Source organism: Apostichopus japonicus, chromosome 3, assembly GCF_037975245.1.
Source record: "Apostichopus japonicus isolate 1M-3 chromosome 3, ASM3797524v1, whole genome shotgun sequence".
NCBI lineage: Eukaryota > Metazoa > Echinodermata > Holothuroidea > Aspidochirotida > Stichopodidae > Apostichopus > Apostichopus japonicus.
In genome coordinates this window covers 6,551,956-6,574,699 of record NC_092563.1, presented here as the reverse complement: position 1 = coordinate 6,574,699, position 22,744 = coordinate 6,551,956, and the positions used below count along the sequence as shown (strand labels likewise).

Genomic DNA, 22,744 nt, shown 5'->3' with positions numbered 1-22,744 from the left:
TTTCTGTTATGCCGACAGGTTATGTGGCCCACGAGAGGGATTTACATGTGTGATATACTTAAATACTGAAATTGGTGTGCAGGACTGCTCCATAATTGTGACAGGTTATATATATATATATATATATATATATATATATATATATATATATATATATATATATATATATATAGATATATATATATATATATATATATATATATATATATATATATATATATATATAGATATATATATATATATATATAGATATATATAGATATATATATATATATATATATATATATATATATATATATAGATATATATATATATATATATATATATATAGTAGCGAGTTATCATGATGGTGATACATACAAACCTTACCATCATATTTAGCTTATAGTTGACCTAGAACAAAACACTCACTGCAGTTATAACATATTCGATGTGTTAATTATCTCAAAGTGCCAAAGGGAAGTGAAATTTATTAGGATATTCCATTGGAATCCTATCTGAATTAAGTATAAGCCCTACATGAAAACTCCCCAAAGCTGTATGGCGGGCCATCAGTCTCAAATCATGGGAGATCGACTTATACCGATTTAAATCGACATATACCAGTTTCCTTCGACATATACCAGTTTCCTTCGACTTATACCAGTTTCATTCTACATATCATCGATTTAAATCGACATATACCAGTTTCATTCTACATATCATCGATTTAAATCGACATATACCAGTTTCATTCTACATATCATCGATTTATTTTACTTATCATCGATTTAAATCGATGATAAGTAAAATAAATCGACGATATGTCGAAGTAAACTGGTATACGTCGATTTAAATCGATGATATGTAGAATGAAACTGGTATATGTCAATTTAAATCGACATATCATCGATTTATTCTACATATCATCGATTTATTTTACTTATCTTCGATTTAAATCGATGATATGTAAAATAAATCGATGATATGTCCATTTAAATCGACATCTACCAGTTTAAATTGATGATATGTATGGCGGGCCATCAGTCTCAAATCATGGGAGATCGACTTATACCGATTTAAATCGACATATACCAGTTTCATTCTACATATCATCGATTTATTTTACTTATCATCGATTTAAATCGATGATATGTAAAATAAATCGATGATATGTCCATTTAAATCGACATCCACCAGTTTAAATCGATGATATGTCGAATTAAATCGGCAGAAGTCAATTTCCGTGGACTTATACCAGTTTCTAGCGTCTCAAATTGACATATACCTATTTAAATCGACATATCATCGATTTAGCTCATTAACATATTCCAAATCCCGATTTCGGTGAGGATTGACATGTGGAGATACATCACGTGTAGTCACCTGACAAGGCGGGCGAATAGTTTAATAGTTCCAAAATTACGAAGCTAGCAAGGGTGTTCATCATGGTTATGTCAATGGTAATTATGAACAATTACTTGCAAAATATTTCGGTGTAACAATAAGGCTGAAAAAAACTGATATGTCAGTGACGTGCAATTATCTCAATGCAAACTGGGCTTGTCTTTTCAAACACGTGGCGCTATAGTATAGGAATACACATGTAACTCAATAGGCCCACAATACGTACACAGATGCAATTACCTACTCCAGTTACACCATAAACAAAGATGATATTGTTCTGCAGTGAGGCCTACTGTAAGGTTACGTTTTAATGTAGCTAAATATATACCCATGGGGTTTAACAGTTACAGTATTCAAGCTCAAATCATGCATTCCACTGTGCTCGTGTTTATTTTCAATTATTCGCCCGCCTTGTCAGGTGACTACACGTGATGTATCTCCACATGTCAATCATCACCGAAATCGGGATTTGGAATATGTTAATGAGCTAAATCGATGATATGTCGATTTAAATAGGTATATGTCAATTTGAGACGCTAGAAACTGGTATAAGTCCACGGAAATTGACTTCTACCGATTTAATTCGACATATCATCGATTTAAACTGGTAGATGTCGATTTAAATGGACATATCATCGATTTATTTTACATATCATCGATTTAAATCGATGAGAAGTAAAATAAATCGATGATATGTAGAATAAATCGATGATATGTCGATTTAAATTAACATATACCAGTTTCATTCTACATATCATCGATTTAAATCGACATATACCAGTTTACTTCGACATATCATCGATTTATTTTACTTATCATCGATTTAAATCGATGATAAGTAAAATAAATCGATGATATGTAGAATGAAACTGGTATATGTCGATTTAAATCGATGATATGTAGAATGAAACTGGTATATGTCGATTTAAATCGATGATATGTAGAATGAAACTGGTATAAGTCGAAGGAAACTTGTATATGTCGATTTAAATCGGTATAAGTCGATCTCCCATGATTTGAGACTGATGGCCCGCCATAAAGCTGATGTATTTCCTTTTCACCATTCACTAGGGGAGTTCATAGTTGGTTCAAACAATGCTCTGAAATGATCGAGGATCGCGAGTGGTATTAATATTATTTGGAATCTTGTGATGTCAGGGACCTGCTATACATGTTTGAGAAGTGGGATCGAGGGGCATTAGTCAGACTAATGTTGATTGCGGTGTTGTAATTACCGCTATATAGTGACGGCACCACCGGCCCGTGTAATAAGCATGGCTGGCAGCATATGTGGGGGTATGTTCCCCGTCCCCCGGTGTCAAGGACCTGCGTGAGTAGAAGTTTGCTCACCTATGTCCTGATCATATACTTCCATTGTCGGACAATTAATTGGCAACCTTGTTTTGAGTAACAGACATCACGTTTGTTACAAAACAAGCCGACAGGTTAATTGCTAGAAACGATTCCTAGAATAAAATTTGGGCGTAATCCCGGCTTTCGGCAATGCTTGTTATTAATTAATTGGATGATTGGTGATTTATTTCACATGACACCGACCATCTTATGCTGGCAATGGGAAGTTACTTTTGACATTACTGTTGAAAAACATTCAGAATGAAAATAGTAGAACTCTTGTATTGTTGGTGTGCCACCTTTGAGTTCGTGATGTTACACGTCGATATTGATGTTCACGACACCTGCACCTGTAGACTCCGACTCCGAGAGCGAATTCCCAGAGTTGGTTTTGTCAAGGTGAATGCAAATCCACGTACAGATACGAAGGTTGTCATTATTTAGTCCTATATGAAGTCAAGATCCCAATGCTTATAGGGTACTGGTGCCATTGAATCATTGTGAAAGAAGAGTGGCCTTGGTGATTGATAAATAAGTTAATGAGATTTAGGCCTAGGTCGCACGTGTTACACATTTTAGGCATAACGTTAGGATAGGGCCAAACACGTACGAAATACCATGATTCGTGTGTTACTGTTAGTGGTGATCAACAGGCAACGCCGATCCTTTGTCTAATAGTAGCCGTATTTAAGTTGAAGACCTAGTCCTAAGTTACATATTTCTCACTTTGGCTGGCATATCTTAGCTTGGTTAAGTTAGACCCACCCAATTAGGCTAGACCAATGCCTATATGGGCCACCACAGGCACAGTACCTAGTGCTACTACTACTAGGCTAGTTCAGTACTAGTAGTTCTACTTGTTTTAACAGGTTCACTTTATACTTTGCTATAGGCTATTTAGTTGCTAAAAGGCCATTGGATACCACTGCTTGCCGTTAAGCTAACAAATTACTTGCATCTATATGATATTACTATTCCGAATCCAGAACATAAACACATGCAGTTGTGTAACAAACTTCATTAAAGAACACTGGCTGCATGATCTCATGAGAATTGATATACTGGTGTCATTGACACTAAAAATAAATACAAAGCGTTGTGTATGCTAGAAATATATACTAGTAATAGCCTACAGGCAGTACACTAAGTTTTAGCATTTCTAATTTGTATGTCTAAAAAAATGTTTACCAAGCTATTATTTTACTTCCAAAGATTATTATTTACCACTTGTGTAATGATTATATATTTATCTCAGGCTAATTTCTTGTGCTGAAGATGCAATATATCAGGAAATGTCTATATAGTGTGTTCCAAGAATGGATTTTTTTTTTTTTATCCAGTGAAGAATATGCCCAAAAATGAAATTAGGTTAAATTGAGGTAGAATGTTTTTTATCATGGTTTCTGTGAAACAATTAGAGCTATATAATAAGGAATTCCACCTCATTGAGTGAGGAAATTCTATTGATATCCACAGAAGAAGAAGGTCATTCCAGGTCAATAAAGATCAACCTAAGTCTCTAAACCTTTTAAAAAAATCTAAAAGTGTTTAGCTTCATTTCATATGCGGTGTTTGGATTCATCTTATTGAGTACAATAACTGTAGAGGTCAAAGGACATTTGAGCTCAAAAAGTAAATGCCAGATGAACTTTGACACACTTAATTGGTATGTAGATCCACCTTATTAATTAAAAGAAGTATCTGTACACAGTTTACATTATATGTTCTCATGTACCATAAAATGTGGCAAAAAGTATCAAAGACTGGTTGCTTTATCACTTTATAAATAATGTGATACTGATTTATATAATACAAATATCTCTTTGAATCTATTAATGTGTGCTTGACATTTTTTTTTAGTTGTGATTAACATTGAGGTATCTATAAGACTTATCTCAAGTCAAGTAAATTTGAATCACATTTATTGAGGTAAAACAGGAACTGCTAGTGTAATAATATACTTATCATTTCCTTCAGCTGTGTAAATATACATGCCTATGCAAACTATACAAGCTCTGTGCATCTGTGGAACATCATTAAGGTGGGTATCTTTGGGTCTTTCATTCAGAGAAAAATGTACCCCAAATAAAGGGTACAATCGGTTGGCAATCCCCAGACATCGGAAGTGGAAAACAATGCCATGCCGGAGTGGGGTCCGGGGGGTCCTGCCAAATGGCCCCTGATCCTTTGGGGACAGCCAAAACTTTAATGGAGCCTGAGCCCAGATCAGTGTCTATTTAGTTGCTAGCTATTGTTTCCATTTAGTTGCTAGCTATAGAGGTCTCATTAATTCTATTTAATTGCTAGCCATAACGTTTTTATTATTTCTATTTAGTTGCTAGCCATAATGCTTTTATTATTTCTATTTAGTTGCTAGCTATAGAGGTCTCATTGTTTCTATTCAGTTGCTAGCTATAGAGGTCTCATTGTTTCTATTTTTAATTGCTAGCTATAGAGGTTTCATTATTTCTATTTAGTTGCTAGCTATAGAGGTTTCATTATTTCTATTTAGTTGCTAGCTATAGAGGTCTCATTGTTTCTATTCAGTTGCTAGCTATAGGGGTCTCATTGTTTCTATTTAGTTGCTAGCTATAGAGGTCTCATTGTTTCTCATGCACCTCAGTGTCATTGCTGCTTAGATTTTTACTATACAAATGAACATTGCTCCAGCTGTTTCAGTTTCCCTTTAAAAGTAATAACAGATGTGTTGTAGGCCTAACCTTTGTACAGAGATGTATCAATTTTACTAGCTTTGACATTCATGATATGTAGTATCTCTGAGTACCTAAGCCAGAATACATCGCATAAACAAAGTGAAAGTATAGGATGTTTTGACCTATTAGTCTAAACAATTCACAATAGATTTTATCATCCACCGCCCGCACAAAAGTGTTACGACATACTAACTAAGCTTGGTTGACGACAGCGCTGTTTGAACACGTATAAGTGGAAGCCACATGGTCGGTCACATGTATTGTAAGGGTAATTCAACCCCTTTTAGAACCCATCTAAAGCATTGAACTTTCCACTTGATTCTCTTTGTCGGACCAAATTTGATTGAGATTGCCTTAAATTTAAGCAGTTGGTAAGTTTTACTCAAATTTGGCTTCATATTTTCCTTTGTTTGATTGCAATGGATCAGTCTGTGCTTATATATATCAACTATTCAACTGTTTAGTTCATATTGTATGTTAGGATACTGTATGTTGTAATAGTTTGCCATATGTTTTCTCATGGTTTATTGGAGGGGGGTGTGGGGTGGGTAGGGAAACAGAATTATCATCCCATTTACTTCCTGTATTAAGAACCTATAGATTTAGAGATGATCACCTTGAAAAATATGACAACTAAAGGATAAATACCAACGGGGGGGGGGGGGGGATGGGGAGGGAAACAGAATTATCATCCCATTTACTTCCTGTAAGAATCTATAGATTTAGAGATCTGAGTACCGTAACTCAAAAATGTTGACTACTTAAAGGATGAAAACTAGCATGCAGTGAATATTCACTTAACTTGTTTTTTTAGTTGATAGGTGGGGTGGAAGGGGGGTCGGAGGGGTGGCAGAGGGGACGGTGGCTGAGGAAGGGGATAGTGGGAGGGGAAGTAGTGTATAAGGGAGGTATAGATAGGGGCTGTGTAGGGGGAGGGCCAGGAAGTAGGACAATGGGTGGGCTACTGTAGGTGTTTGGTACATGGTGTATGTATGGGTACTGAGGTTTGGTAGAGGGCATTGCATATGGCAGTATATGGGGGTGAGGAAACTGTTAAAGCTGTGGTTTTTACATTTAAGATTTTTCTTGTTATTGTAACAAGTATAGAACCCATGATTTTAAACAAAAGTGCCACAAAATAGGTTAAGTAGGACCCACACAATCAAAAACAAAAGAAATATGGGGCAAGAAATGCAAATATCAAGCACATCCCGATGTTCAGATTAGTTTGGGTCTTTCATGTAGTACATGTTCGTTGCTCTCCATCCTCTTACATCTGTCGCTGCATCCTCTTCTCTGCTCTCTCTCGATACGGCCCATCAAAATGTTGTCATTATTGAAATCAGTCCCTTTCATTTGAAAGAGTCAGAAAGCCAGTCTGCATCTCTTCTAACTCCATGATTACATGTAGTTATGTAATTATAGTTATGTAATAATTGCATGTTGTTATGTAATTAATCTCTCCATTGTGGTGTCAGGGCACTGAGATCAATCGTAGGGTCGGGTCCATTGTTCCTAAAGACCTGTTCTGGACGGGGGCCCGGGGGGGGTGGGGCTGTCAAGTCTTCTGGGTGAAGACACCAAATGAGTCATATCCTAAAAAAATAGGCAGTCTTAATTCACATGCAGAATAAAAATAGACTGCTGTTTAAGTAAACTAGTCTGCTTAGATTTGAGTCGATTCACGTTTGTTAAAGGCAATGTACACTGAGATGACTTGCAGATTTTATGCCATTTTCTTGACAACAACAAAATGGAAAACGTTCAAGTCATCGTGGTCGCCAGGATTTATATCTCTTCAGTCTCTTTATTTGAATGGAGTATTTCAGGGTATTATTTCTGACAATTATTTGTAAATATTGACTGACAGAGAATCAGACTACAGAGGGAGTAGATGACTTTGCACTTTTGGGCTAGATCTTTCTGGGTGGTTCTGTATGTATGGTTTTTAAGCTAAAAATTTGTCATAGCTTTGATAGATAGGTTAGGTGAACACTGTGATTCAGTTCTAAGTTATACCGAGACGTGACCCCTTGAGGTCATCAACATCTCCCCCCCCCCCAGATAATTTGCGGTCAAAAGTTACTGCAAATTATAAAACAGAAAGATGTTCTGCAGTGGAGATCGAGGAGGCTAATTTATAACTCCAGATTATTTTCAGATTCAGAGAGGATCAAATTAATAACATTTTTGTCATATACAAATACTCTGCTGTCAGTGATCAGTTTGGACCAAGTGACCAATTTTTGAGGGTTTGGCATACTTTGAGCTGAGTGATTATAAATTTGTGCATGTCCATGGAAGTTTAATCTCGTCATCTTGCCTTCACTTAATTGTCCATTTTATCTAACCACTTCATAATAGTGTAGCCGTGGGAATATTCGATCCTTCCCCATACTCCTTGGTCTACTCCTACTGTCAATACCTCACTAAATCTGATTTCCCAGAAACCCTCAAATATGAAAAGATTTCATGTTTTACTAGTGTCCTGTATGTATTTAATGTATGAATGTACATATAGTGTTTGTATAAAATAGATAGAAATTAAACGAATGAATGATTTTTACAGCAATTTATTTCCGTGCCTCTTCCGCATCCCCAAAACCTCCACACCAATATTTTCCCTCCAAAAGTAAAGACTGAAAGTGTTCTTCGAAAATTGCCACCGCCCAATCGGTTTTAGTATTAACAAACCTAAATAAAATGCAAGGGAGTGTTCATCTGGTCACCTTAAATTATTATTTGCCGATGATCAATACACAAATATAAATATGTAGGTATTATCAACTTCAGTAATGAAAGCACATGTTAGAAGATAAATTTGTTTGTACCTATTTCTGTTATGGAGGACCCGAATAAGTTAGTCGCTAAGAAATAATTTTTGGTTCAATATTTGAAAAGCATAATTATCGTTAAAGCTATTGCTAACCAGCTTTAGTTGCCTTATGAGTTATGACTTACAAATATTCAATATCTCTTGCATTTTAGTTCCTCTGTCAGCACAAGAATTAATCATTGAAAGATATTCTTGTAGTAAAATTACTCGCAATCTTTATAGAAAGGATATTTCTCCCACGCATAGGTCAACTCAAAATTGATTTTGCTCGGTTTTTGTTTGTATAACGTCTTTCCGGTTTTGCTTGCATATGTTCAGTTTATCAAAATTTCATCATACCGATGAACTTTGATCACCACGCAGAAAAATAAAACCAATATTGAATGAGGACTCGATGACTTTCCACTTTTTACCTTTTTATATCTTCTCTTTTATGAAAGATCTAAAGAATTAATTTCATTTTAATATTTGGAAGCATATTTATCATTAATACTACAACTAAACCAGATAGTTTGCCTCATGAGTTATGACTTCACAAAGATTTAATATGCATTGCAATTTAGCTCCTCTGTCTGCACAAGGGTTAATGATTGAAAGATATTCTGGTAATAAAATTACTTGCAAGCTTTAGAGAGGATACCTCTCCTACCATAGGTCAACTTAAAACATAACCATGATATGTTTTGTACAGTGCTTTAGGAAATTAAAAGAAAACAATGTGAAGAGATCAATCACTGCATATATGCCATATTCTTTCAAATATCAAAGGGTGAAGATATATGATTTCAAAAAATCATCTGCAGTGTATATTAAATTAATAATATTGAAGCTAAACATTTTCATCCACTTATTACAATTATTTTATTAGTTTTCAAACTTGAATGACTTGTTTACATTTAGGGACCATTTAGTTTGACCAAAGAGTTCTTCTGGTATGTCCAGTCATTTATTTATTTACTGTGCACATTATTTACCTAGTCAAGGTCAACCTCAGTTTCTGTGTTTGATGGTCAGAATTGGCACCATAATTTCAGCAATGCCTCAACTTGGTGGACCTTTTCCAAAAAGTACTTTTTAAGACAATTTATTGTTAGAAGAACTAATTTTCACAGTGGCAGTAAAATGCTAGTTAAAAATAATTTGAGCCATAGGTGAGACCTGCATTTCTCGACTTAATTTTTAGCATGCGTTTGGGGCAAAATATCGTTAACCTTGAGGTACAGTACAGGTATGTTACTGTATCAAGAAGTACATCACTAGTGGTTAGGGACATCTTTTACAAATGTTGCACTGGTAATCAGACCAAAGTTGAGAACAGTCCATTCTGTCATGGGTGGTATCCGTTATACTGCATGATTCCACGGTAGATGTGACTTCGTAGCGCCACCATGGGTTGGCGCGAAGTGTACCAGAAAATTTTGGCCGAAAATGCCTCCCAGGTCGCTGGAAATGGCACTTCCCAGGCCTTGTAAGTTGCATCTATTGCATTTTCTATTTTGAAATTACTAGTGATATCCTAACAAAAATACAAAAAAAATGCTCAAGGGGGGTGGACGCCCCCTTCGCCCCCTCCCCCTTGGCTACACGCCTGCTGATACAATTGATAAACTGCTCTGACTGGTCAAAAATTGTAATAAACAAACGTCAGTATTTTGACTGGCTGTTCTTAACTCTGTTTCTGTTTGCATTACTCTTTTCCGGTCTTGTTTGCACAGTTTGCTATTAAAGTTCAATTTATCAAAAATTTCATCATACCCATGAACTTTGATCACCACGCAGAAAAATATAACTGCAATACGGTACAAACTCGTCTATTTAAGAAACACAGACACACGTGCTTTCGACACACATTTGTTGATAACGGCAAAGTGCTAGGGGTTGCGATTTGAAAGGCACTGGAATTGCAGGATTTAAAAATCAGAAAAAATTAAAGATAGTCTACAGTCAAGGTAGTCTGACTTGTGAGTAGTTTTACAGCTAAGGTAAGTTTACGTAACACTTGGCTACCATCGGCATTTGAAGCATTCTTGTTGGTTTTTATTTGGTATGTACATGTCTCAGTGCAATTGTAAAGTGTGCAGTCACTATAATTCACATGAAATGTACACACATCAATTCATTTCATTCACATTAAAGAATTATAATTTTTCATGTCAACATGTCTGATAGATACTACTGTAGGTAGTTTTTTTTTAAACACGGCAATAGCAAAATTGATTGTTATTGTAGTTATTTACCCAAATGTTGGATTTGTTCCATGAGTTATGAAATAGCACAAAAAGGAAAAAGAGAAGACTATTTATCCATATGTTTAGTAGACCTTATTTGAACTTAAATGCCAAAGTATGAGTTTTCAAGATCTGAGATGTTATGCATATGTCACATTTCTTGCTCAATTGACATCAACAGGCCAAAGATGTTACAAATCCTGCTTCCTGTTTAAAGATAAACATTCCTTAGCAATTATAGTTATAAACATAAATCAAAATAGGTGAATAGAAAATTTAAGGGAACTTTAGAAAAAGCAATAAACATGACATCCTTAGAATATCTTCTGCATCAACCATGGGGAAGGGTAGACTTTGTATACACTTTTCACTGTACATTAAAACTTAGGGAATACAACATTTTTTGTGTCCATGCATTCTCATAGTTACAGGCATCACTACCGGGCGACAACCTTCAGCCATTTCATCTTTCTTTGTGTTGCAAAAACTACGTAGAATTTTCAAAATTGTGTATTGATATTGCAGACAAATCCATTTGAGGTTATCAACAAGCTTGCAGGAAGAGTGAGTGATTGCAGACCCACTAGCTACTACTTAGACCCATTTTTTCACTTGTTCTTTTGTAAATTAATTTACTTTCTTTGTAAAGTGCCTTGAGCAGTGACTTTTGTCTACTGATTTGGCACTATATAAGTCTCATTTATTATTAATATTATTATTATCCTAGATATTGGATCTTGTACAAGTTTTTCTAAGCCATTATTTTTTTGTTGCTGTGATAATAAGCATCATTTATTGCATTATCCATCAAATGAACCCAAAATTCTTTAATGATCCAATTTATTTTGAATTTTTTTTATATATTGCAGACACTTTCCATAGAGGCTTAATTTTCAAGAGACACCTTCAAGATGGGCAAGCGGAAGACCACCCACTCGATATCCTCGGATGTGAGCTCTGCAGGAAGCACCATCGCCATGAAACGGGGTGTGGGACTCATAGGAGGTATCGCGCTGATCGTGGGGTCACAGGTCGGGTCGGGGATTTTCATCTCGCCGCAGGGGACGCTCCGCGAGACGGGCAGCGTCGGCATGAGCCTCATCATCTGGGTAGTCTGTGCGTTCATCGCTCTGTGTGGTGAGTATCAAACCGCTCAGCTATCAATGGTACATATCGTCTATGCCTTACTACAATGTCCGTAAAATGACCAGAAATAATTTACCGATATTCTTCTGAACTGTATGGATAGAAATAGGTTTGGAAATATTTAATGTTAATTATGTGGAATATACATTCATATACTGATTGCATTTGTCATGCTGTGGAATTCTTGGCACCAATCATGTAAGGATACATGGTAGGGTGATAGTGTAATTGTAAAGTACTTTGTACTCCAGTGGTGCTCGAATAATGATGGCAAATACTCCTGCTTAAATACTCGATATATTTAAAGTACTTTGAATTCAGGCAAGATGAGTACTGTGTAGGGATAACCAATTAAAAAACAAAATTAATTGCATCGAAGACAAGGCAGTTCTTCACACTGGCCTGACCGGTCATATCTCCTACTGGTGAAGTATCTTACGTTATACTTTGTTCTTCACTGCACGAGAGACGTGATTTACAGTACACCGACCTATTCATATCTCCTAAACGTGATGTATCTTCTTCACTGCACGAGAGACGTATTTTTACAGTACACCTGTGATGTATCTAACATTGAACTTTGTTCTTCACTGCACAAGAGACATATTTTTACAGTACACCGACCTGTTCATATCCCCTAACATGATGTATCTTACGTTGTACTTTGTTTTTCACTGCACGAGAGGCGTATTTTTACAGTACACCGACCTGTCCATTTCGCCTACCTGTGATGTATCTAACGTTGGACTTTATTCCTCACTGCACGAGGGACGTATCTTTACAATACACCGACCTGTTCATATCCCCTACGGGTGATGTATGTTACATTGGACTTTGTTCATCACTGCACGAGAGATGTATTTTTAGAGTACACCGACCTGTTCATATCCCCTACGGGTGATGTATGTTACATTGGACTTTGTTCATCACTGCACGAGAGATGTATTTTTACAGTACACCAACCTGTCCATTTCCCCTACTTGTGATGTATCTTACGTTGAACTTTGTTCCTCACTGCACGAGAGACATATTTTTACAGTACACCGACCTGTTCATATCCCCTCAGGTGCTCTGTCGTACGCTGAACTTGGAGCGATGTTGCCCTCCTCCGGGGGAGAGCACGCCTACCTTCTACACGTCTTCGGTGATCTTCCGGCTTACCTCTTCGCCTGGACATTTACGATGATCATCAAGCCCTGCATATTATCCATCATCTCATTGGTCTGTGGCATCTACTTGGCCGCCGCGATGGGTATCCGAGAATGCGAAGAGGGCAGCACAGACCTGGCGTGGATCCAGAAACTCTTTGCCGGAATTGTGCTGCGTGAGTCTTTTTCCTTTCATTCTTTTTCATCCTTTCTGTCTTTCCTTTTGTCTACATATTGAAGGGAATGAAAAATTTAAGTCAACTCTGTCGGTAATTTTCAGTGTTTTTTTTCGTGCAGGCGTGAATTTACGTTTGCTTTCATTTTCCTTCCCAGTGCTGCTTCTGGCGATTAATTGCCTCAGCGTCAAGTTAGCCACGAGGGTACAGATAGTCTTCACCGCCACCAAGCTACTAGCAATGATAGTCATTGTCATTATTGGAATGGTAAAAATGATACAAGGTACGTGAGATGGTAAACAGTTGTTTACAAACTGTTAAAATCCATTTTAATGTAGACTAATACTTTGTTTGGAAGTACTTTAATGGACGTTTGGATCTACGTGTACAATGAAAAGGATGTCACGTTACACTTACTCACACATTTTCCACTTTATAATTCCCCCACCCCTCCCCCAACCCTCCCCCCAAAAATAGGAGGTTTGACTTGAGATGTCTTGCCAGATTATGATCTTTAGGGGAAAATTCAGTGGTTGACTCTTTTGAAAGATAAATGAAATAAATAAGTTAAAGGAGCAATGAAGAATTCTTCTGGCAAATTTAAAATAAGTCACAATTCAATCAAACAAATCTACTAGTATTATGGGTAGATATGAAAAATGCAGTTTTCGATATATCTGTCCGACAGATCGTTTCCCTCCTTATAAGTGTAAGCATGTGGTCTACCAATGGCATATAAGTACCTTTCGCTTATGACTATTGATATTAATCAACCCACTCTCCAAATAGCACCATTCAGGGGGTAGGAGCCGGGGGGGGGACTGGGGGCACGTGCCCCCCCACTTTTTTCCAAAATAGCAAATGTGCCCTACTGGCAAATAAAATGTGCCCCTTTGGTGAAGAACTGTCTTTTGGATATCTTAAGCCTTTGTTAATTTTAATATTTTGATTTTAATTATTCACGTACACCATAATAGTATTGATAGCATACTAACACATGATATATATTTAAGTGACATGGCAGGTGTGTATCGGTTTATAGCTTAACGAATGGTGGTTGTGGAATGAGAAAGTGCCCCATCTGATGTTGTGCCCCCCACTTTTTGGAAGCTTCCTTCCCCCCCTGACACCATCCCTGGGACTAAGATATTTCTTTTCTCTTCGTTTTTTCTCTGCAGGGAATACTGAACATTTGTCAACGTCAACGGCATTTGAGGGCACTTCCTCTCGATTCTTCAGCTATAGCATCGCCATTTACCAGGGACACTGGGCCTACGATAGCTGGTAAGTCCCCACCATGGACTCCTAGATATCACAGATATGTTGATCAAAGTCATTAATAGACTACAATTGAGTCACTGCTGCACCAGATTAAGATCTAGCCTGGATCGCTCACGCACTTACAGAATACCAACCATTCAAATGTTTAATTTATATCCTTCACTTGCATCTTGTTGACTTTAGATTGTAATTCTAGTCAATTGTCACAGAATATTTGCTACAAATTTGCCAAAGATATATCCTGTTTGAAAAGAGGAAATTTGATCATGTCTGTCTGTTGTTATAGTAAACATCGCATGCTTCACATTATTCTACACGAAACAGCCATGCAGCAGCTATTACAAAACCCAGTGACCTGCTGTATCTGAAATGTGAGCACAAATTGGAAAACAGGCATTGGTTCATAGGAAGTTCTCAAACAGGATGTAGATTCGTCTCCACCCAGCCATCTTTTTTCTTGAAGCAGTATGTTTGTTTTGCCATTAAAGGGATGCTTGTTGGGACATTCCACAAATGTTTGACACTTGTGGAAAATAATGTGTGGAATGTACATTGGATATAAAATTCATTTGTTTACAAATTTCAGTTAATTTTCACCCTTTCCCATCCCCACCAGGACCACCTCCTCCTGCTCTGTTTCTGCTTATGTCACGCGGGTGCACCCCCCCCCCATTCCTGTAGATACAAGTACATAGTTAGTTTGATAGTTTGATTTTATTTTACTTTCTTCCTAGGAACCAACTTAATTTTATTACAGAAGAGTTGAAAAATCCAAGCAGGTAAGGTATCTTTTGTTAGTATAGTGTTCAACTGTAAGGGTGAATTAGAATTCTGTAGATGTAGGCAGTCATATCTCAGATATGAAAACTGGCAAACAGACTTTAACCTGCATTTACATCAGTATATAGTTGAGTGATATCCAATAAATGAAAACTTTTGTTTTGTGTTAAATGTTCCAAAATCCAAAAATAAGAATTAATAATTATTTATAGAATAAAATAATTATTTGCAGTATATTCTCCATAACCTCAAGGAAAGGTTTCACTCAATAAATTGCTAACATTAGATGCAGATTTTATATGCCACACTTACCCATTACAAAACAGAATTTGAAGTTCATCTCCATGGCAACTGTCATGTGATTTCTGCAAATATCCAAGGTCCAGTTATCCAGCTGTCTGACAGATCAGTCATATTGTCAGGGGATGGTCCAGTTCTCATATGTGCATATGTGTGAACGTGTAGGTGTATGTATGTATGTATTATAGATCCTCCTGCAAGCAGGAACTCGCGAAGAAGCCATCATTGGCTTATCAAAGCAGCCAGCTGACCGAAGTCCGTCTCTTAGATTCATATTTAACGTGCATGATTATGAATTGTCAATTGTCAACAACTCTGTAACTGGACGACATACGTTAATCTTTGAGTGACTCGAACTCGGGACCTAATGATTGAAAGGCACCGGCGTTAACCACTGAGCTAACACTCCTCAACACCCTCATCCTGGAGGAATGAAATGTACACAAAATATGTAGCCCAAAAGTACATATGATGGAATTCATTTAGTGAACTAATTATGTGGGTTGTAAAACCAAAAAGAACAGCCATTGTTTATTTTGAAATGATATATCACAAATATTTGTAGTTTGGGATGACAGATAGGTTGCCGACATTGTTTGTGATGAAGATGTTTGTTTATTGAGGAATTGTAAGCATCGATATTCTATGTAGTTTGAAAGTAAAATTGTCATATGGGATCTCAGCATATCCTTCTGTTTAATAAATGCCTGATAAAGATAGAGGTCACATTACCCTTTATAAAGGCCATTATTATCGCTGTAAACATATGCTAGAAATTTAAATATATGGTCTCCTGAACCAAAACTTTACCAACCAATTGATTACCCACCTCTAAAGCATTTCTCTCTCACTGAGGCCAGTAGTTAGCAGTTTTGAACACACAGCAATGTCTAAGGTTAATAAGCTCTTGATGTAATTACTTGTAAGAAACATTGAGCAATTTTAACGTGCTAACTTTGTGGCCAATAGCAATGGTCGTTAAATTTCAAGTTTACGTGAGAGTTAGCCAAGGATAGTCTTTCCAGCATTCCCGAATTAAAGGTATGCTGTATTGGCCCCAAGTATGCTAGATATTCAAATATAGTCACCTTGGTCAAAATTCTTCAACTGTTCTTATTACAACCTTCGAGGAAATTTTCCTCACTGGGGACATTCAGTCATCTGGTGTGTTCCTTAACAATGTCTGAGAACAATTTGGAGAGTAAAGACCTCCAGGAAAGTACTTTTTGAAAACTTTTAGCAATTATGGCGTGCTATAATTTGGGGCCTATACTGACTACCTTTAATTTTTTACAGTTGACGCTGGCCTTGGTCTTATAGCCAGAGAGGTTTAAGTATTGTTACTATGGACATTTCCAACTGCAGGTAGTGATTGCACAAAACAGTGGCATGCTGTTTGCAAAGTTGTAATAGTGCGTAAGAGATCAATTGGTATAATAGATGATTAGCCTATTGTAATGACATGAGGTCACGCCTGCCTATAGAAAAAGTCCTCAAATTCACTCAAGCATTAATAATTTGTTACTTACTAACCCAAATACTGCCATTAGGATTCATCCTTGAGTGCACCTAATTATTTGACCAGTCACCTGTATGATTGTAAACACAAAAATGCTCTAGCTAATGGCCAGCACTACTTTCCTGTGTGTGAGGACAAGTTTGGCTTTCACTACTGAAATAATACACTGTTTAATCATGAATTTGTGCAGAGGAGAACTCAGTATGGCTAGCATTACCAACTCGGGTAGATATTCAATTTCCCCGGTTTTTGGCCAAGAACAGGGGACTTTGGTGGTATTTGCCATTAGGCAAAAAGATCGTAATGGATAAGACGCATATCATATTGAATTATACCCCATTGTCAGTTAACTTGAAATTTAAAACAAAACACTTTATTTGTCATTTGTCAAGTCGTTGACAACAACCCAGTTACTCATACCGATATGCTTACATAAAGATAGCTTGGAGGAGAGTACCTTGACACTGGCGATATGAGAAACATAAACCAACAACAGTACCTACTCATCAGATATCATCCAGATATACATTATAGATAGTGGTTCCAATGACAAGATAAGCTCCTTAATGTAGATACAATTGGGGGTATATTATTTGCCATCACTTAAACAATGGTTCCTTATCAATTCAAGCAAGAATGCATGGTTCTGGTGTAAGTCAGTATTGTATATAACTACGATAACATCACAAATTGATGTGTTAATGTTCGATAAGACTGTTGTGTGCTGTAGCAACAGTAGGCCTACACAAAATATGTAGGGAAGAAATGCTATAGGCCTACATAGTTTAGAATCGTCATGTTGACGTCTGTACACGACATTTGAAATGTTTGCAATCACCACGGTGAGTAAACAGGGATGTAAGCCTGTGATGAGAGTTGACCAACCATATTCTAATCAAAATTGTTACAAAGCATGAATAGTTTTACTCCAGGTTTTTTCTGACCTATTGTGCTATTTGTTTGAGTCACTTCAACGTTAATGTTTGTCGTCCAGTTACAGAGTTGTTGACAATTGACCATTCATAATCATTGACGTTAAATATGAATGTAAGAGACTGACTTAGGTCAGTTTGAGGCTTTGATAAGCCAATGATGGCTTCTTCGCGAGTTCCTGCTTGCAGGAGGATATAAAATACAAAAATACATACATTTGCATGTTTAGTATGTATGAAACCTCCTGTGGGAGAGGTGTCTAGACATAAGATAGTGCTTATACATATTTTTGATCTCATTGGGAACGCAAGATTGTGAAAGTGAAGGAGTTAGATGGGGTCCATGGTAGCAAACCACCCTAAGGTGTATGTTATAATAAACTTGAATAAATCAGTGTGAAGTCTACAAATTGCTGCCTGAACACCAGCTGGGCCAATATGAAGAGTGCAAACTGGTAGTGTGAAGTACTAATGCCAATACCAGGTATGACTAAATGCATGCATCCATCAGAATACTACATTCCTTCTGTTATAGGCTTAAAAGTGAAGAATCACACTCCTCTTAATTATTAAAGGAATCCAAACTTGTAGCATAAATTCATTTTTATAAATTTACTATAACATTAAAATCTTGCTTATATATTAACATATCCAGCTTTTTGGTCTATGCTGCCCTCTTTCTGAGAACTCGCGTTATTGAAAGAGTGAATGGAGTTGCATTGGAAATGTTTTTATCGATTCAAACGATCAGGAATGAGAGCAGAAGTTCTGATGTACGTCGTCACTGAAACTTGTTTTGTTCACTTACGTTGAAGGGCACCACTGACTAGTATTAAGTTGTCGTTCTGAAATGGGATCTTGGACTCAGTGGCGGAGCTAGGGGTATTGGTCAGGGGGGGCGAGAATGGTCTGTAGGGGCGCTTTCGACACTATCTAAGCAGAGCGCCACCACAGGTTGGTGTGGAGCGTAAAGAAATTTTTTGAGTAAAGATACTCCCTAGATCGCCGGAAATGACCCTTTCTGGGCCTTGCTAATTTGCAGATAAACGAAGAATAAATAGCCTTTGATAAATAAATAGATAAATAGATTTTGTCAAAAAATTACACCAACAAAATGTGACAAATGTCAATAGGTAGATGAGAGCACAATGAAAAGTCAAAAATCCTGAATAAGTAAAAAGTGGTAAAAAGCTGAAAAGGGCGCCAGCAGCCCATTTGAGTCCATCAGGGGAGGGGGCATTCCCCCCCCCCCCGACTGTATGGACGCTCTGCCACTGCTTGGACTCTGGGATATATATGATAATAGGTAATGATAGTACCTTCAACTGAGCAAAGTTTGAAGAGAAAAATATATACTCGAGGAAAGGCAAGATGAGGCACATATTTGTGGTTGCCCTTGATATGCTGAATGGTAACTAAGCGAAGATTTATCATCCTCTGATATGCCTCGACTTTCTTACAGAAACCTCCCAGTGGCCATAGTGGTAGCCATGCCTCTGGTAGCAACCTGCTATTTACTGGTCAACATTGCGTACTTTACAGTTCTTTCACCAGCTGACATGCTTGCATCACCTGCTGTTGCTGAGGTAAGAAGGTAATGGATACATGAATACCTGGAATTGGCTGTGAAGAATTAACATATTCCCCTTTAATTATTATAGGAAACCAAACTTGTAACATAAATTCATTTCATATTGACTATAACATTAAAATCTTGGTTAAGTACTATATCCAAATCTTTTGGATTAATTGCTCCATTGCAAACTAAATTTTGTCAATGAAAGTGTAGCATGTTACTTCATTCCAACTAGGTTTCTGTACCAGTTCTCACTGACAAATCTTTCTGGTTTCATTATAAAGTGTACTAAAGTGTAATTGACATAAATCAACTTCCAACCTCCATATTTGTACTCCCCCGGTAGTTTTATTTCACCCTCTTGAACATGAAACCACCAAAAAGAAGTTCAAGCATTTGACAAGCAAGTCACTTCAGCGATTCGTTTATCGACTCCCCCCTCCCCTCCCCCCCCAATAGTTCACCGTCTTGAACATGAAAACACCACTCAAAAAATAAAAGAAGGTCAAGCATATGACAAACAAGTCACTTCAGCGGATCTGTTTATCAAGTCATCATACATCATCTTCACAAGACATTAGGTAATCTGGAACAAGCATTATTCTCACATTTATATGAAGCAAACTTTTAATCTTATATATGGAGTGGAATGGTTGATTCAAGCTCAAACAATATGTATGTTTGAAAAGATATTTGCTGACAATCCTCATAGTGAGTTACGCTTTACTTGTCTCCAGAACGTTTTGCAAACAATTATTAAAAGGTCGGCACCCATGCAGCGATGGTAAATATATTTTCACTCAAAAGCCCAGGTGTCTTTATTCTCTTATAGTTTTATCTGCACAGTTTGAATTGACTTTTGTTTAGAAGTGAAGATTAGAATCATCAGTGTAAACAAGATTAGAAGACTTGAGTTGTGAGGTTCTTAGTTTGAAAACAAATATTTTTATTCTCTATTTATAGCCTTGGGTTTACATTTTGATAACAACTGGAAGATCGGCCTTTTAATTAAAGAGAGCTAGCTCTATGTGGAATTGTCCAGCAAGCTGGGCAATGGGGTGGCATTAAGGGGGAGGGAGGGGGGTTGGGTTGGCATTAGGGGGAGGGGGGTGTTGGGGTGGCATTAGGGGGCAGGGAGGGGGGTTGGGGTGGCATTAAGGGGAGGGAGGGGGGTTGGGGTGGCATTAGGGGGAGGGAGGGGTTGGGGTGGCAATAGGGGGAGGGAGGGGGTTGGGGTGGCATTAGGGGGAGGGAGGGGGTTGGGTGGCATTAGGGGGAGGGAAGGGGGGTTGGGGTGGCATTAGTGGGGAGGGAGGGGGGTTGGGATGTTGAGAGGGAGTGGTAGGGGAAGGAAGGAGTGGAGTATTACATACATCTGCACCACCAACAATGAACAATAATGATGAATGAGTATGAACTTTAAATATATAGTCCCACTGTGGAAAGTTAGGCTTTGCATGACAAAGCCAAAAAAAAGGGCCTAAGAACCTAATAAAATTGCCATTATTCTAGTATAGTTGCCCAATGAATTTTAATATGTGAAGTCACATGGATGAGTGGAAATCATCTGTCCAGAGTAATTGCATGAAATCTTACAAAGATTTAGAACTGCAATGTTTGATCCAAAATTTATAATTAGAAGTTAAAGGATGTATGTTGTATAAATAATAACTACTTTGACCAGGCTAGGCAAGTACACAACATTGGCTACCACTCAGTCTAACCATGAGATCTGGTATCTGGTTATACCCCCAATTTGGCAGCTAATTGTTACATAGTTATTACCTGTTTTAATCCAAGAATATTTGTGTCCCACAAATTTTGTTGTGATGACAAAAATAAAAAAAAACAGAAAAAATGGTCATTGGTCTACAAATTGTTTATGTCTTTACCAATTTTCTTTGTTTACATTGTCTTCTTTGATGTATCAATTTTTCATCTGCCCTATCATTTCTCTAAATAACATTCAACTTTTTAGAATCTAGTATTACAAACAAGTGGCAAAATGGACCTTTTGAAGAAATATGAAAAATACATCTAAGTTCTATCTGCTAAAGTGTTTATTCCCTTGGACCATGACCTGCATATACCTGTAATTATTTTACTTCAAAATCATCGTCTGTGATATGGCGTTCAAGAATGTACATGTATAACAATGGCACCGTAAAGTTAAGAGATTTATTGCATGATATATGTATACATATTTGATAGTTATTATTACATGTTTAAAGATAGAACCCTCGAGATTTTCTTGATTTGTGTAAACAGATCTCGTACCTGGCACACATTGTCATTGATTGCCGGTCTCTTTAATATGATACGTTACTTGAAACTCATGCAGAGAACTTTTATAATTTTACTAAAATGCATCCATATTGACTAAACGATCTGAAACAATATGTCATATTTGTGGAGTTTTATAGCCAGATGTGTTTCCACATCGAAAATAACTGGGGTTGCTTTTAAACGAAACATCAGTTGATTTGTATCAGCTGTATAAATGGAATCATTGTATGAGGGCCAGTAGGGGTGTGGAGAGATAGGGTGGCCAGGTAGTAGGGAATTTACCCCTCACAAACTACTTTTCCATTGATTATATTTAATGCAGGGAAGGTTGGGGATGGGGTGGAGGCATATAGCTAACCTTTGTGTGGATGCCCTCAATTGCTCCGGCCGTATCTGACTATATGTGACATGTTTTCCAGTCGAGTGTTCCAATATGTACAACATCTTTGTGCAAGCAATTCTTGTGAGCAGTCTATTTTTAAGTTGTTGAAATTTAAGCCAAACTTACCGAGTATTTTTATGTTTTGGAGTTGCTTTGGACCTTTAAGCAATTTCAGGTGATGATATAGAAGTAAGCTCCATCAGCAAACACTATACTACGATACTGCAGTTGGATCCGATCAACCAGAAGAAGAAACATTCATCTTTTGACTTGATCGTTTCAGATCATGATATGCACAATACGGTTCTCCATTTGTCTCTTCGCAGACCTTTGCGAAAGCAACTCTCGGAAATTTTGCCTGGATTATGACGTTGGCCGTCGTTTGTTCAACGTTTGGGGCTGCTAATGGTCATATGTTTGCCTCTGGAAGGTGAGAAGTGATGTTTTATTCACTCAGACTGATTTGTTTGGGGTTTGTGCTTGTGTTTGCACCAGACTTGCGATGAGTGGTAGGTTCAACAAACAGAAATTTGGCAAGAGCAGTGATTTAAGCAAATAATGTCCAACTTTGTCCATTTTATTGGAATGATTTATAGTTTTATTTTCTCCTTCATTCTATGACCTTTAACTGAAAGAGTACACATATAGGACACAAATTTGCAATCAGTAGATATGTTGTTTGTCATTTTCTTTGGGAAGCA

General features: G+C 37.2%; 1 protein-coding gene across 1 annotated transcript in view; it reads left to right on the top strand.

The window, feature by feature from the left end:
• Positions 1–5,526: 5,526 nt before the first annotated feature.
• Positions 5,527–22,744, top strand: part of LOC139961519 (b(0,+)-type amino acid transporter 1-like) — a 28,025-nt gene continuing 10,807 nt past the window's right edge. Inside the window, exons 1-8 of the mRNA XM_071960743.1 lie at positions 5,527–5,824; positions 11,387–11,654; positions 12,730–12,987; positions 13,145–13,270; positions 14,166–14,271; positions 15,003–15,047; positions 19,262–19,385; positions 22,370–22,473. Coding sequence (XP_071816844.1) covers positions 11,429–11,654; positions 12,730–12,987; positions 13,145–13,270; positions 14,166–14,271; positions 15,003–15,047; positions 19,262–19,385; positions 22,370–22,473 — 989 coding nt within the window. The 5' untranslated portion in view covers positions 5,527–5,824; positions 11,387–11,428. The remainder of the gene's footprint in view (positions 5,825–11,386; positions 11,655–12,729; positions 12,988–13,144; positions 13,271–14,165; positions 14,272–15,002; positions 15,048–19,261; positions 19,386–22,369; positions 22,474–22,744) is intronic.